General features: G+C 42.8%; 1 protein-coding gene across 1 annotated transcript in view; it reads right to left on the minus strand.

The window, feature by feature from the left end:
* The window catches only part of LOC107122702 (guanylate cyclase 2G-like), a 78,939-nt gene that overhangs the window by 42,458 nt on the left and 19,604 nt on the right, over positions 1-16,877 (minus strand). The window contains exons 6-10 of the mRNA XM_015425833.1: positions 16,726-16,870; positions 9,237-9,372; positions 6,332-6,435; positions 3,847-4,013; positions 348-497 (exon numbers count right to left, since the gene is read on the minus strand). Of these exons, the coding sequence (XP_015281319.1) occupies positions 348-497; positions 3,847-4,013; positions 6,332-6,435; positions 9,237-9,372; positions 16,726-16,870 (702 nt within the window). The remainder of the gene's footprint in view (positions 1-347; positions 498-3,846; positions 4,014-6,331; positions 6,436-9,236; positions 9,373-16,725; positions 16,871-16,877) is intronic.

A 16,877-nucleotide genomic window follows, 5' to 3' on the forward strand; every position in this document is an offset into this window, starting at 1 on the left:
AATCACTGAGCCAAATGATGCTACTGGGAGCAATCAACAGTTCTGGTTAAGCAAATAAACAACCAGACCTTTGGAAGGATATTGCAACGTGTTCCTCTACTCACATTGTTCTAGGGAATATCTAAAGTCAGTTTGTACATAGGTAAAAGATACTACAAATCAGGGATGTCAGATTTACAGTCCTACCTGGGGATTACTCTGGCATTGATTCTGTTGGGCAGCTTGTACCCTGTTTACCTGTGCAGAATATAAATAACATAGTGGAAACCAGAAAGAATACAGTTAGCAGAAGTGAATGGGGTATATGACAGTCCATACATATCTAATCTGGACTTTTACATACATACCTGATAAAGTCCTACTGTGGTATAAAATGCTTCTTTTCCCTGCTTGTCTTTCAAACCAGAATAGTTATTGCTAGATCTCAACAAATGGGAACCAAAGTTTTCCTTTTCTGTGAGTTCAGGTGTATTTGCTTGAGACAAATCAAACTTTTCCTTTGAGAGAGAATACAAGTAGTTTATTATCACCTGGTAACTTAAACTAAATTGCCTGCCTATATAATTGTTACAATATGTTTATCACCTAATTTGCTCTGCATGATCAGTAGGCCTTAACTGATTGGAAGTCCAAGATTTCTCCATCAATATACAATATGGGAAATTACAGGTCTGTTACAATAACCTTCTTAAACAAGCAGGCCTGATTTAAACATGGTACTGGTGGGGCAGGAAATCGTATGTGTGTGGGAACCTGCACACACCCAATATCTCATTTAAACTGGAATAACAGATGCACTCCACAGATCCAAGTAGGGTCGCCAGGTCTGGGTTGGAAAATACCTGGAGACTCTGGGGGTGGATCTGGGAGAGGATGTAATAGTAGCAAAAGCACAATGGGGAGGGGAGGGGAGGGGAGGGACCTTAGCATGGCACAATGCCATAGAGTCCACCCTTCAAAGCAGCCATTTTCTCCAGGGGAGCTGATCTCTGTCAGCTAGGCTTGCCAGGTCTGGGTTGGGAAATACCTGGAGACTCTGGGGGTGGATCCGGGAGAGGGAGGGGTTTGGGGAGGGGAGGGGCCTCAGCGTGGTCCAATGTCATAGAGTCTGCTCTTCAAAGCAGCCATTTTCCCCAGGGGAGCTGATCTCTGTCAGCAGGAGATCAGTTGTAAAAGCGGGAAATCTCCAGGCCCCACCTGGAGGCTGGCAACCCTACTGTCAGCTGGAGATGAGTTGTAAAAGTGGGAAATCTCCAGGCCCCACCTGGAGGCTGGCAACATGCAGCATGTGTGGCTGCAATGCAGGTTAAAGTATTGGAGAGGCATGTGCTAGCCTCAACAGTGCTAGCATACTTTCACATGTCCACATATGTTTATCATCCTTTCGGCTCCACTATCATTGCACCTCTGCACTCCCTTTCTCACATTACAAGAACTCGTGGGCACTCAATGAAATTGCTGAGCAGTCAGGTTAGAATGGATCATAGGGAGTACTTCTTCACCCAAAGAGTGATTAACACATGGAATCCACTGCCACAGGAGGTGGTGGCGGCTACAAGCATGGATGGCTTCAAGAGGGAATTAGATAAACATATGGAGCAGAGGTCCACCAATGGCTATGAGCCACAAAGTATAGATAGGAACTCTCAGTCTGGGGCAAGTTATGCACTGTATTCTTGGTGCTTGGGGGGGGGGGGAACAGTGGAAGGGCTTCTAGTGTCCTGGCCCCACTGCTGGACCTCCTGATGGCACCTGATATTTTTGGCCACTGTGTGACAGAGTGTTGGACTGGATGGGCCATTGGCCTGATCCAGCATTGGCTTCTCTTATGTTCTTATGTTCTTATTTGTTCCTACTAGGGATATATGGATCAGACAGAACATCCTCTGCGAAGTCACACTTCTTACTCTGTAAGAAAAGGTGGTATCTTTCTGATTTAGCACCATCAGATATTGAGTTTCATAATGTAAGATAAGCAAAAAAAAGCCCAGTGCCTGTTCTAAGGAACTCGCTATACTTCAGCTGAGAAGAGGCAACAGTAAGCAAGAGACAAGATATGAATGTGAGCAAGGTTGGGTACATCTGCCTAAGCTTTGTTTGCAATAGAGATAAGCCAAACTAACTGTAGTATTAGCCCATTTCTACTTAATACTGTATGCTACAGAGATTGAAAAACTGGACTTCAGATTGATACTTTATCTAGTATGACTAAGTCTGTACTCACTAATCTATGACCTTAAGGATGATCCTCAAATATCCTTGAAATTAGGGTTGCCATGTATCTCCTGTCCACTGGGATGGGATGTGGGATAGGACTACCAGATCCAGGTTGGGAAACTCCTGGAGATTTGAGGATGGAGCCTAAAGAGGACAGGAACCTCAGTGGGGTACAATGCCATGGAGTCCACCCTCCAAAACATCCATTTTTTTACAGAGGAACTTATCTCTGTAGTTAGGAGATGGAGGAAGAGGAGATTGGATATATACCCCACCCGTCACTCTGAGTCTCAGAGCGATTTATAATCTCCTTCCCTTCCTCTCCCCATAATAGATACCCTGTGAGGTAGGTGGGGCTGAGAGAGCTCTTTGAGAACTGCTCCTGGGAGAACTGCTCCTGGGAGAACAGCAGCTTCATGTGGAGGGGTGGGGAATCAAACCTGGTTCTCCCAGATTAGAGTCTGCACTCCTAACCTTTTGACAAGCCTTTATTGGCATATGTATATACATACAATAGGAGGCACTCCTAACCACTACACCAAACTGGCTGTAATTCCAGGGGATTCCGAGGTCCCCCCTAGAGGCTGCCATCCCTATTTGAAATTCTCATTGTAATAAAAGCTAGCCAATAAAGCTGTGACATGCAGTCCAAAAAGTGAAATGCATAAGTAGTATGATGCTCTCACAGTTATCAGCCAGGCCCAGGCCCGTAGCTACATTGAAGCATTTTGGGGCTTGGCCCCCCAACTTCCTACCAAGGCCCCACAACCTCCCCACCTGCCAGCAGCTCCACAGGCTCCATCCTGGGCTGGCGGTCCTGAGCTGGCTGCACAGGGCAGCCACGGCATGAAGCGGTGCAAGGCAGCCAGGCGAGCAGGCTGGTAGGTGAGGCGGGGGCCAGGGGGCTTTGGGTCCTGCGGCTGAACCTGCAACTACATAAATTTCTCCCCTTCTCCCTCCAGTGCAAGATTGCAGACCTTGCTTGCTTGCATGCACCTGTGCCCTCATCGCTGAGGAAGCTGGCCGCCAAGGGAGAGAGAAAAAGAACCAAACAGGAGCCTGCCACTTTTACCGTAGTTCCCTGCACTCCACACAGCCAATGCGGTTGCGAGAGAAAGGAGAGGAGGAGGGGTTAGGGTTAGACTGACTTCCACTTCCACCCACCCTCCACAATAGGGGAAATAACCCTGTTCCTGCCTGCGAGTGTGAGTTTGTTTTATTTTATTTTTATTTTATCAGTGCCCCCTGACTTATTCAAAGGCATTAAGAAATTCAAAGAATTAAGAAATCCTGGCTACAGGCCTGGCCAGGCCATGTATCATATGATCCGTTCGAGTCTTGAACCCTTAGCCAGTAGCTTTAGAAAGGCCCATAGCTTAGTGACAGATGTTTTGCAGAAGAAGATCCCAGGTTCAATCCCTGGTATCTCCACTTTTAAGAAAATCAGATTCCAAGGACCAGGAAATACTGTCTCTGAGATCTTGGAATGCTTCTGTCAATCAGACTGGGCAATGCTGTGAAAGGCAGATATCTCTACTGGCTTGATTCAGTTTCAAATGTTTGTATTCCCCAAACAACCTCTTTGAAATATAAACGGGAGGTTCAAGTATTCAGCAAAGCACAATTTACCTTATTATCATTACAAATGATGATATCTTCATAGTTAATTTTCCACCACATATCATTGATTTGCTTTTGTAGTTTCCCTTTATGGATCTTCATAAATGTTGCCACACCAAAGGTCCCTGATACTGTTATTATCAGCAGAATGACCACCACAATAAGGGCTATGCCTTCTAACAACAAAGAACACAAAGAGGTCATTACCTGAGTACAGAAAAATCAAGTTGCATGCTTTTTGATGCATGCAGTGTCAGTCTGACAAAATCTAATCTTTCAGATACGTCTCAGAAAGTGGATCCAGCACGTCATTGCAACAAGGAAGTAACAGCCTTGTAAAAGGTACAAGTATGGCAATAATAAAATGCAATGGAATGTCTTTCCACAAAGGAGCAGTTAGAAGGACAGAGGTATAGTAGTTCGTAAATGATGAAAAAGACAGACCACCTAAAAAAATAACAGTGCAGTCCTAAACAGAGTTACACCCTTTTAAACCGTGTTTAGAAGGCTATAACTGTGTTTAAGATGGTATTTTAATCTATTTTTTCATTAATATAAAATAGAATGCATTTTCATAGGGAATGATATTGGTCACTAATATGATAGTATTTAAAAAAGAAAAAAAGAGTTAATTTCACTATTAAGATGGTACAGTGAAAATTAATTTTTCCAGCTTCTCTGTCTGTAGATCACTTGTAAAAAATTAGTTTCAGTCCAGAGCAGAGTGTGCGTGCGTGCGTGCGTGTGTGTGTGTGTGTGTGTGAGAGAGAGAGAGACTTTTCATATTACTGTTCTAAACTGGATGTTATTCGTTGTTGGCCCTATTTTATTTTTTTATTTTTTTATTTATACATTTGATTTATTTACCGCTCTGACCCCGAAGGGTCTCTGAGCGATTTACAGGTAGTTTCAAATACATTTTTCCCTAACTAAGGCCACATAGTATACAGGGATGGGGCTGCCTACTGGCACCCAGGTGGCAGGGCTGTTGTTCTCCGACTCCAGCATTCTTCCTCCAGGTGGTCTTCAGGGTCGTCGTTCCCGTCTCCGGTGTCCAGGGGCAGGTCCTCCAGCTTTGGCGGTCTCTTTGGCGCGCGGCCCATGTCAGCCACAGCCCGGCCATCGTCCATTTCCGGCTCCACCGTGCCTGCGCCTCCACGTCACCGCGTTCCTCCATCTCGCCACTCGATGTTCCACTCACTGGCCACCAGGGATCGCCTCGCCAACCTCACCGCCACTTCGTTGCTTTCGCTGTTCCAACCACTTCACTGTCATCGCCGCCGATTGCTCCTGCCACACACCTCACACGGAGGATGGTGCCCCCTGCCACCTAAGGGCAAGTACCCATTTATCTACTTGCTATATTTTTACTCCTTTCAAACCGCTGGGTGGGCGGGAGCTAGGACTAGGGCCGGGGTGGGTCTCGAACAGCCATAGTGGCTGTTCACTGTTGTTACTGCAGGCGTTTTACCACCTGCGCCACCGCTCCCATTTTGAGTAAAGTGATACAGGGATGGTGGTTTCATACAGTGAATTTCCTTCCGTTAATGAGTGGTCTCTGAAGCGCTATGGTCATTTCAAACACTGCCACTGTTTTCCCACCCTTTTTCACCACATGATCTTCCTCGGACTTTTCTTTTAACATTCTAAGGTGAGTGCTATAGCATTAAACGGTTGTAGCGACACCATTGAGATGCATTGACTCATTGGAGTCAGTCAGTGCATCTCAATGGTGCCACTATAGCACTGAAGTGCTATAGTGCTCACCTTAGAATGCTTTTCTTTAAAAAAAAAGTCTGAGGAAGATCACACTGTGAAAAAGAGTGGGAGGAGTGGCATTGTAGGAAACACTATAGACATTTTAAACAGCACACCACAGCAATTCAGAAGTGCAACAAAGGAGTTGAAAACCCAAAGAAAGCAGTTTCCCTCAAAAGTGGCTCAACCATGCTTTGCTAACCCGATGCAAGTGGGTTGTATGAACAGGTAAATAAATTCCTCTAGCAGCCGGTTACTAAAACGGTCTGTTTAAAATGACAGAAAAAATCCATTAGCAACCAGTTACTAAAACAGAACACAATGGCAGTTTGAAAAGGGTCAGAGATTTTGAACTTTTCTTCAAGTACAAAAGTATAAGGTTACCTCATAAACTCCCATACAAACTCAGGTGAGCATGGGGAGAGTTTGCTTCCCATCCTTGTCTGAATGCTTCTCAATGCAATTTTATTGTATTTATAAAATTAGTCGCTGTTTCTAAAACTAGCCTAATGTGATGTAATGCAATAGCTCAGTTGACAATAAAACCTTGAATGGGACGTCATAGAATGGCATAATGTATCCAGCCAGATCTTCTCCCATGCCGTGGGAGCCAGACAGTTCAGTTAACACTGCCAAAAAGAAAAACTTTAGATCTTTGAATGAGAAATGCTATGGAGCATTTTGATTATTTTTCGTTCTCCAAAGATGCCAATCTTATTTTAAGCATCACACTCACTGGTAACTGGAGTTTTACAGTGTTCATTGTGAAACCCACACAGTGGTCTGTCTTCAGGTATTTCTCCCCCTGACCAGCTGATGTAGTCAATTTCCACGGTTGGGCTATGGGAAAAAACCAAAATGTGTCAGTGTCTAGTTTCCATTCATTATACTACAGAAAGAAACTTGTCTTCATTTCTAAGATTCACTGTCACATATATCTCGGTGGGGGGAGCATACACTAATTGTTATTTAAGAAAGACCATCAAGGTAAAATGGATATCTTTTGTTCATATGAACTATCCTGTTCTCACAAACTCACAATGTCCTAGCTACAGATGTGGCTCTCAGATCATGTTGTTCAGGAAATACTGAAAAATATATAAATATGTTTGCTATTACCCAATAACTGTATTATATTTTCTAAAACACCCAGTACTGGCCATTGGCAAAAACATGGATGGATGGACCCGAGCAAAATTGACACAGAATGGACCAAAATACAAGAATAGCCATTAAGGGGAGTGGCCATAGCTCAGTGGTAGAGTATCTGTTTGGCATGCAGAAGATCCCAAACTCAGCCCCCAGCATCTCAAGTTAAAAGGGATCAGGTAGTAGGTGACAGCGATGCAGAATGGTATGGTAAAGCCGTAAAGCCCTGGGGTTATATCAGATCTAACAGTACTGCAGTCGAAGCAAGTTAACACCTCTCCACATAATGCTTCCTCCAAACTCACCCTAACGGCTGATCTGGCCACCTGGATCTACACCACGGTGACATCCAGACTATACTGCAATGCACTGTCCATTGGTCTTCCCTCAGAATCGATTCAAAAACTCCAGTTGGTGCAAAATGCCGTGGCTGGATCAATGGCCCAAGCTGACCTGATCTCGTCAGATCTTGGAAGCTGAATAGACCCTGGCTAGTATTCGAATGGGAGACCCCCCCAAGGAATACCAGGGTCGATGTGACATGGAGGCAGACAATGGCCAGCCACCCCTGAATTTCTCTTGCCTTGAAAACCATGCAGGGTCACCATAAATCAGCTATGACAGGAAGCAAAAAGTAGGAATCAATGGACAGTTTTCCAAATGGATGTCAGCTATGCTGCCATAAGGGTTGCTTGCTTGCCCTGTGTCCCAAGTACCGCGGCATGTACCGCTGCATTCCTTCTTCGCTTCTGTAACACTTGCTTATCTATGGCCTTGCAGGTGGTGTGTGTTGTCTGGGATTCAGGGAACCGTGGGAGCGCTTTCGGTTCTCAGCTTCGGCTCTAATGGCCTAGGGCTCCTTCTCCCGCACGCAAAAATGTGGCTAATTGGCCTAAGGGGGGGGGGTGCAGAGGTCCATCAGTGGCTATTAGCCACAAGGTATAGATAGGGGCTCTGGGGCAAGTGATGCCCTGTCTTCTTGGTGCTTGGGGAGGTCAGCAGTGGGGGGGCTTCTAATGTCCTGGCCCCACTGGTGGACCTCCTGATGGCACTGGTATTTCTGGCCACTGTGTGATACAGAGTGTTGGACTGGATGGGCCTTTGGCCTGATCCAACATTGGCATCTCTTATGTTCTTATCTCATCAGATCTTGGAAGCTAAGCAGGGTCAGTACTTGAATATTGACTTTGATGGACCAAAGATCTAATTCAGTATAAGGCAGCTTCATGCAAATGTTCATGTGTGTTCTTAGTTTCCTCACACCTCAGCAGAATGATGAATTTAGCTTCCACCAAATGGGTGGTTGGCTAGAGCAGAAGTTTCTGGCTAATTTAAATTACACAGATGTTGCAATAGGTAAGGAATTCAATTTTACTTCTTGCTTTGGTCAAAGTTAAGGATAAGATTTAAAGTTGAAGACAGATGACAGAGGTCCATATGGAGATAGTCTACCAACATACATAGAAACATTCTTAGATATTTTAAATTTAAGCTAAGTTCTCTGGGCTACAATTAACCCACAGAACAAGCCTTAACGGAATTATACTGTGTTAAGCCTATTGACTTCAACTGTCTTAGTAGAAGGATGTGGTCTGCTTCAGATTGCTCTGTCATCCCTCTGATTTCCAAAGGATAATATAACCAATCCATTATTTTAATTTTGTGGCTGTTAACTCAACCCTCTGACTATAGGTTGAATTTTATTTCATAATCTCATTATACTTCTCTTTTTCTTGATTCATTTCACTCATATATACTGACCTAATGTCTGAACAAGTTTTCAAGATGATAGAGCCAAAATATTCATTTGAACAACCAAGTGTATGATATACAAAGAAATGGTCCTTGCAGCGACAGCCAGGAAAATTAAAGCTACTCTTGTAAAGCTGAATACAGTCTATTCTTATGAATACTCTACAATTTAAAAATCTATATTGGCCTCGGTCACACGGGCCAGATAACGCAGGGGGAGAGGCGTGGCTAATTGCTCCGGTGCAATTAGAGCCGCCAGAACGCGATCCAACGAGTCGGCGGCAAACCATGGGTCCTGTCCTCCCCGCCTGCTCATTAGCGAGGGGCCGGCGCGATCACACTGCAGGGGTCCGGTGGCAGCCCGTGGCAAACCGTTTGCCACTACATACAAGGTACTGTTTTTTTATTGTGCTTTTTTGGTGGTATGCCACGGGTTGGCCACGGGTGCGCTCCACTTGCCAGATGTTGCGGTGTGATCGCGCCCCGATAATAAACCACCCACCACCCGTGGCTCTCCTGCGGCAAATTCACCGTGTGAATGGGACCATATAAAAGAGAGGAATGGGAGCATATAAAAGAGAGGAAAAAATATAGCCTTTTCCTTCATACAATGCATGAGAAGAGGTTTCTATGGGAATTCTGCTTGCTGAATATACAGTACGAATTATTAAATTATGAAGTATTTGTGAACAACTCTCTCTCCTGTGTACATACTCATGCCACTCCTATACTCACATTACCTGATTTCTTTTCTGTCGCTGTCAAAGTTAAGAACAGGGATAAAGCGTGTTGAGTTTCCGGATTCCTGGAGATCATACACAGAGTAGTCCATGTTCCTCTCACCTGATTCATCAATATGCACTGGGCCAGTAATGCCTAACCAATAAAGATATGCATAACATAAATGTTAGAACACTGCCTATAGTTCAACACTGTTTTGACGAGGATTTCCTTAGCCTGCTCCTTCTTTAGTGCACTGACCTTCATGGATAGCAGGGGATGTGTCTGGCATATTTATGCTTTCTAGTAATTCTGCATTAGCCAAAAGGCCATAGGCTAAATTGTAAGGATTTCTAATATTGACCAGTATAGCAGATTGAATAATATACCCAACTTCTGTTTTCAAAGCAAGTACTGTCCCAGTGTCTCAGTGTTTTCTGCATCAATCTGAGGCACAATGAAAAGAACTCCTTGGCTGAAATCATTAGTGATGGACAACTCTCCTCTGTTTAAGTCATAATTGGCTTGATGAATATGAGCTTCCATTTTCCCCCAGGAGTACTAAATTGGCTTGTAACATTATGGCACATATGTGCCTGTTGGGAGTTGTAAGGTAGGGCTGGGCAGGCAGCAACATGATGTCCAAGTAACTGGGTTACATGATCATCTTTTACAATATTGAATGAAGTTTCTGATTAGGTAATAGATTGCTGGAGTGCAAATAGAGCCAAGCCATTGCTCTGTAAATTACAGTTGTCAGGATGGAAGAACAGTGCCTCTAATCAAATTTCTAACCTGTGTTTGTGTGTGTATGTATAGACTTTTATATCTCTTCTATGGAATCCAATACTATCCATTATTAGAGAAAGAATATGAGGATGGATGACACATTACACAGCAAGACTATTCTTATGAGTTGCAAAGGCTCCTATTTTTAAAGCTACATGGCAGCCAATGTGACAACTAAGACTGTGGAATGTAAATCTGGTTCAGTAGAATTGGTATTTTTCCAGATAGCTGGTTGATGTATGAGGAACACACCATGAGGAAATGAACTGCCACGTGAGATATAATTTACAATCATACCACAGATTTTCTGGGGAAAATGCCATCTTTGAACAACCTTCCAGAGAATACTATTTTAGCCACCATGGATGTGGAATCTCTATATACCCACATCCCACACAAAGATGGATTACAAGCCATGAGGAATATGATTTCTGAAAACAACACAGCTGACTTTGCCACCAAACTATGCCATTTTGTTCTCATCCATAACCACTTCAGAACTGGTGACAACCTATTCTTCCAGATCAATGGTACAGCCATGGACACCTGCATGGCTAACATCTTAATGGCTGGCTTGGAGCAACACTTCCTAAACTCCCATCCACTCATACCTCTCTTATATTTGCATTACATTGATGACATTTTTATGTGGCCTTTTAAATTTTTTATTTTCTAGTCTACAAAACTACAGGGTCAGGGTAATGGAACAACCTAAAATAAAGCGTAATGATCCATAATACAGAAATATAAGGTTGTTGATACATCTCTGTTATCTTAGTAGTAAAACATGAAGATTACTAATGCAAAAGTGTCATGCAAGCAGCAATCACAATCTCTTTGACTAAGGTGCAAATATTGTAGAATTAAAGTTATGCATTAAAAATAAACAACAGGCTATCAGAGTTAATCTGTTTTGCAATTTCCTTTCCTCTTATCAAAGTCCAAATTAGTTTTTAGATGGTTTAGGGGCAACAGTCCCTAGTTATGCTTCAGGATCAAAAGGTTTTGCCAGACTCTTTGAGTTGGTATCACAACCTTCCCCATCTTCTTCTTCTTCTTCTTCTATGTCTTTGTTCTCCTCCACTTTCTCAGGTCCATCTTCCTCTTACTGTTGTTCCTTCAGGAACATCCACTTTATTTCTCACTGAATTTTTTTTTAGTTCCTTTTGCAACATATCCAGCTTGATGTTAAACTTGGTAATCTGATCCATTAGACGGTGCAAAGCTACAGCAATCAGTTTGGGAAAGTCTGTGGTTACTTGTGGTCTGGTAGCCGATGATGCTGTGCTGGCAGTTCGTATTATAAGTTTCACTTTCAATGCCATTTTTCCTGCTCGCTGCATCAATGTTTACACAAGAGGAAAGTTTTAAAGTTCTCTGTAAGTCTGGAATTTATCGCTTTCTTGCTGGTACATCGCACACTCCATCATAATCCACTTCCTTCAAGCAGTTTCAGCCTCCCACTTTAAACTCAGTCATTTCGGGATCGGGCATTCCTCTCCCCCTTTCTCTTGTTTGGGGCTTTGGGACGGCTCTACTAGTAGTGATTTATCGATTGTTTGCTGGATCATGGCTTCACTCACGTTTGTACTTGCATTTGCTTGGCATGTAGAGAGGATCATTTCTCAGGATCCTTGTACATTCTGTCCGGTGTGCGCCTCTATTGCCATGCTGGTTCCATGCCGTGGGGGCCTATCGAGGCAAAAAGGTGCCCCAATCCTTTGGCTTCCACCTTGGGAGAGGCACCTCTCGTGCCCCAGGCTGAGACCCCCCTACAAAGGGTCTGGGGGGTCCAAGATCAACTCAGACACACACCCCATTGGCACGTTTGTGGGGTGCTCACATCAGAGCTGCGATGAAGCACACCCGCCTTGCGAGTCACCGAAACCGGAAGTCGATGACATTTTTATTGTCTGGACACATGGTAAAGAAGCCCTGGATGTATTCCACCAGGCATTCAATGATTTTCACCCCACCATCAACCTGACAATCAACCAATCCATGCAAGAAATACATTTTCTGGGCGCTACTGTAAAAGTGAGGATGCGGTGGCTTAGAGGTTAAGACGCTGAGCTGCAAACCAGAAGGTCTGAAGCTTGTCAGTTCAAGACCTTAGTGCCGCATGACGGAATGAGCTCCCGTCTCTGGCCCCAGCTCCTGCCAACCTAGCAGTTCAAAAGCAAGAAATTGCAAATAGATAAATAGGTACCGCTTTGGTGGGAGGGTAACAGTGTTCCGTGCACCTCAGCATTTAGTCATGCTGGCCACATGACTACAGAGAAGTCTTTGGACAGCGCTGGCTCTTCCGCTTGGAAACGGAGATGAGCACTGCCCCCTAGAGTCGGATTCGATTGGCTTTTGAGCAAGGGAAATCTTTACCTTTTATTGTAAAAGCACACAATGGATACCACCTTATACTGGAAACCTACTGACCGACAAACATACCTACATGCCTCCAGCTACCATCCTAAACATACTAAACAATCCATTCTATACATCCAGGCTCTACACTACAGCCGCATCTCCTCCAATCCTACAGACAGAGATTCTCACCTGAGGGATCTACAACAAACCTTTTTGGAACTAAGGTATCCACCTGTTGAAGTCAGGAGACAGATTAACAAAGCCAGAATGATACCCAGAGAAAATCTGTTACAAGAAAGGCCCCAAAGAGACAATAATAGAACACCACTAGTGGTCACATACAGCTCTCAGCTCAAAACACTTCAATGCATCATCAATGACTTACAACCTCTACTGGATAATGACAGTTCTCTTTCACAAGTACTGGGGGGGACCTTTTCTTGAGCACAGACAGCCCCCCTGTCTCAACAACTCCTCACGCATAATAATGCAGCATCTAATTTGAACAGGGACACTGGAACCAGAGCTTGCAATAAACCCAGATGCCAACTTCGCTGCCACATGGACCCAGACAACACATTTACTGTACCTAACAACATCAACTACACCATCAGGAGTTTATTCACTTGCTCATCTTCTAATATTATATATGCCATTAAATGCCAACAATGCCCTTCGATTCTCTACATAGGACAAACAGGACAAACCCTATGCATTCAGTAAATGACCTCAATGTAGCTGTTTTATTACAAAGAAACTTCAGGAACAGAATGAAAAGGGAAATTGCTGAATTACAAGACATTACAACACTTGGAACAAAAAAACTCCCCAGGAATATTGGTTTCTTATCTTATCACATATGCTAACTTATTCAGTTCTCACATATGTATTCTCAGCAAGAAGGACTATGCATCCTCTGTATTTTAGGGTGCGGTCAGATGCACCATTTGATCTGATGTCGTGCCAGTTCAGAAACGGATTTTATCTGCGTGATCACACAGTCAACATCTGCCTCCTGTCCCCAGCTGTCGCTTTCCGACTCAAAACCGCTTTAACCCGGAGTATTTTGATACCAGGTCCCCAAGTGGTGTTTTCCTGATTCTCCAGTTCCAGCTGCATTTTTCTGATGTCTGATCGCTCCTCCAGTGTCAAGCCACTTCCGGTTTAAACTCCCTCCCCACTCGAAAGCTGCCCGAGGCTTCCACTTTTCACCCGCCATTTTTTAAAAAGCATTGGTGGTGTGCGCATAGGTGGAAGTCCACCACCGTGTTATTAAAAACAATGTTTAAATGGTTCTTAGTTTTAGCATTTAGACGAGTTTGGGATCTCACAGAGGCCATTTTCGGGGTAAACGTTTAAAGGGAAGTAGTTCCTTTAAGGTTTAAAGGGAAGTGTTACAGCAGTCAGGTTGAAGAGGAAATCACTGTTCTGTGCACGCGCAAAAATTTTAGTTCTATAGATGGCTGCCTGTGCACATGCCCAAACTGAGAGAGAGAGAAAAGCAACACTGACACGTGTAGACGGCAGGGAGAGATGTGGCTGCGCAGCGATCCGGAGCAAGGAGGTGAGTGTGATCGCGATTCTCCAGGTTAAAAAAACCGCATCAGGGCCAGAGCAATTTAAATCACTCCCAGTACGCTGTCTGACCGCACCCTTAGTGTATTTTCCCCCCAGAACAATATATTAGAATACTGAAAGTAATGCAAGGAATATTGGGATGTTTTGCTGACATATCACTACGCCCATTTGTTTAAAAAATGATGTTAAGTTACCTCCAAGCCTGAGAGGAGATGAATGATGAGTCTCAATTTACTTCCAACAATTAGAAAAGATGTCTTTACATACTTATTTCCTATTTTGACATATTTATAGCTTTGGTGTCCTTTCTCCCCTTAATTAAATCAAAACAACCGTTGACCTTATAACCTTAGCTTATTTATTTTTGTTTTTGCGTAACTTAAAACATCTTCATCATGTTACATGTAAGTTTGCTGTTCAGCCTGTCTATAAGTCTGAACTCTAATTTCCATTCCAGTGCATTTCAAAAAGTACGCCTTGCACTCGAAAGCTCATACCTTGAATAAACGTTTGTTGGTCTTAAAGGTGCCCCACTGGACTCTAAATTTGTTCTACATTTTTAATGTGTGAGAATGAAAATCATGGAACAAGATCTATGATCTTAGTAATGTCACCATTTGACCACATGGAATAAAATGTGAATCAATCAACACCTGGTTTGGCTTAGTGTCTCAACACTTGTTCTTGTTGTATATGTATATATATATGTATTTGTGACCACTGAAGAAGGCTCATAGTCTGAAATATGTTTGGTCTTGTTCACTGTGATTGTGGTCTTGTTTGTATATCATCTACTTTGGGATATTCATATGTATTATATATTGTACACCATCTGGTGGCTTTCAGTCTAGAGGCTAAATTCAAGGCCTATGTTTTCAAATTCGCATTTTAAGTGCACCGTATAATAAATTGATTTGTTCTGTTTAATTCATTTTTATATTGTTTCTGCTCAACCTTTGTGGTACCTAAATCAATTTTGGATTGGGTCCCCCCCCTTTATTTTTGGGTGTGTTCAGCAGAAGAACAAACATTTGCAAAATATTTTTTTTCTTTCAACATTATTTTCTGTGTTTCCATGTGGTCAGAATGAGAAAAGGGAATACTAAACATAGTAATTAAGTGAATTCTGAGCATATGCCAAACACAGCAACTATGCTTGGCAGTGTGGCCCAGTGACTGCCAAATGTACAGGTACAAAGTAGAGTATCTCCTTGAAATACACATTGATAATAACTATGGCTAAAGAGTGAGGGTTTGAATGTTCAAAATGTACTATAAATGTAATATAAACAAGTGTTGCAAAGAATTTAAATTACTTTGTCAGGGCCGCTAGAAGCTGGCAGAAATCATTTACTTATTTCAAAACACAACAAGCTATATAGAATACTAGGGATGTTTCTTATTGCAAAAGAGCTATGTTCATAGTGTCCTACATTTTAGAGGCTGAATAGCACAATAAACCGTTTGTCCATTCAGTCTTCTGTATGTACTTAGTCATATAAACAATGTGATGTATGGTATGGACAAATGCCATTCCTGTATAAACACTAGTTGGGTAAGAGGGGTCATTACAGTCATAGGAATGATTGCTGCCATCTTTTAATCACCTAATTAATACACTACATTTGTCCACACAATTATGATTATAGGTTTTGCTGATCAATGGAAAATATAATATATTAATTGGACCCTGGTTGGGTGGAAAGCAGCAAAAAAAATTAAATAAATATTTTATGCTGCTTTCCACCCAATCAGGTTCCACAAGATGATGGACATAACATTAAAACATTTAAACAAAAATACAGTTAAAATTATAAAATTATTCCATTAAAAACACATAAACAGCACTAGATGGAGGGGCAATAACCATTACTGGGGGCATGCCAAATGGAACAAAAAAGACTTCACCGATAGAAGGAGACAGATGAATCTCCCTGGGAAGGGAGTTCTAAAGTTTTGGTGCCTCAGTGGAGAAGGCCCTTTCTTGGGTTCCCACCCATCTAGTCTCTGATGGTTATCAAAACCAAAGCAAGGCCTGCAGGGATGACAGGGGTGAGTAGATCTGTTCATTTGGGAGAAGGAAGTCAAGATATACCAGCACCATGAATTGAGCCCAGAAGCAAATTGGAAGCCAGAGTAGATGGAACAAGACTGGAGTGATATGACTTTATGACCCACTTCAGTCAACATTCTGGCTATAGCATTCTGTACCAACTGTTGCTTCCAGGTAGTCTTTAAGGGCAGCCCCACATATGGCACATTACACTAATCTAATCAAAATGTTACAGGGCAAGCACCATAGTGGCAAGATCTTTTCTGTTCAGAAAGGACATAGTCTGCCAAACGATGTGTAACATTACCCACTACATGAAAAAACACTTTTTTTACTATTGCCCCTATTTCTGAATGAACTTATGGCAGATCTATGAATGCATGTATTAGCCACTTACTTGTATCTGACAAAAGTAGCTTTAACTCTTGAAAACATATACCCCCAAAATCTCGTTGGTCTCTAAGGGGCTACTGGACTTGAGTCTAGCTATTCTACTGCAGACCAAAATGACTACCCTCTGAAACCATCTTACTTATAATTCCAATGTGATACTAAATCAGACCATTAAGCCTTGTGTCTCAGTATAATCACTCTTAACCGATATAAGTTCCTTAATGCTTCAGCACAGTATTCCACCCAAGTCCTTCAGCAATAAACCTTTCACACTATTATTGAATTAAAGGACCATTCAAGTGCCAGGATTGCATTCTTAATCCACTGCTTACCATACTTGAGGGTTTTATTGTAGCCTTTCAAAGCGTTGACAAGTGCTCTCCCATCGTGACAATCTTTTCTCTCTCTTATCATTTCCCGTATGGATAAGGCATAAAGCAGGACTGCATCATGCAAGTAGGCAGCATAGGAACTTACCTGGAAA

The sequence above is a fragment of the Gekko japonicus genome, unplaced genomic scaffold, assembly GCF_001447785.1.
Source record: "Gekko japonicus isolate JY-2015 unplaced genomic scaffold, Gekko_japonicus_V1.1 scaffold2261, whole genome shotgun sequence".
NCBI lineage: Eukaryota > Metazoa > Chordata > Lepidosauria > Squamata > Gekkonidae > Gekko > Gekko japonicus.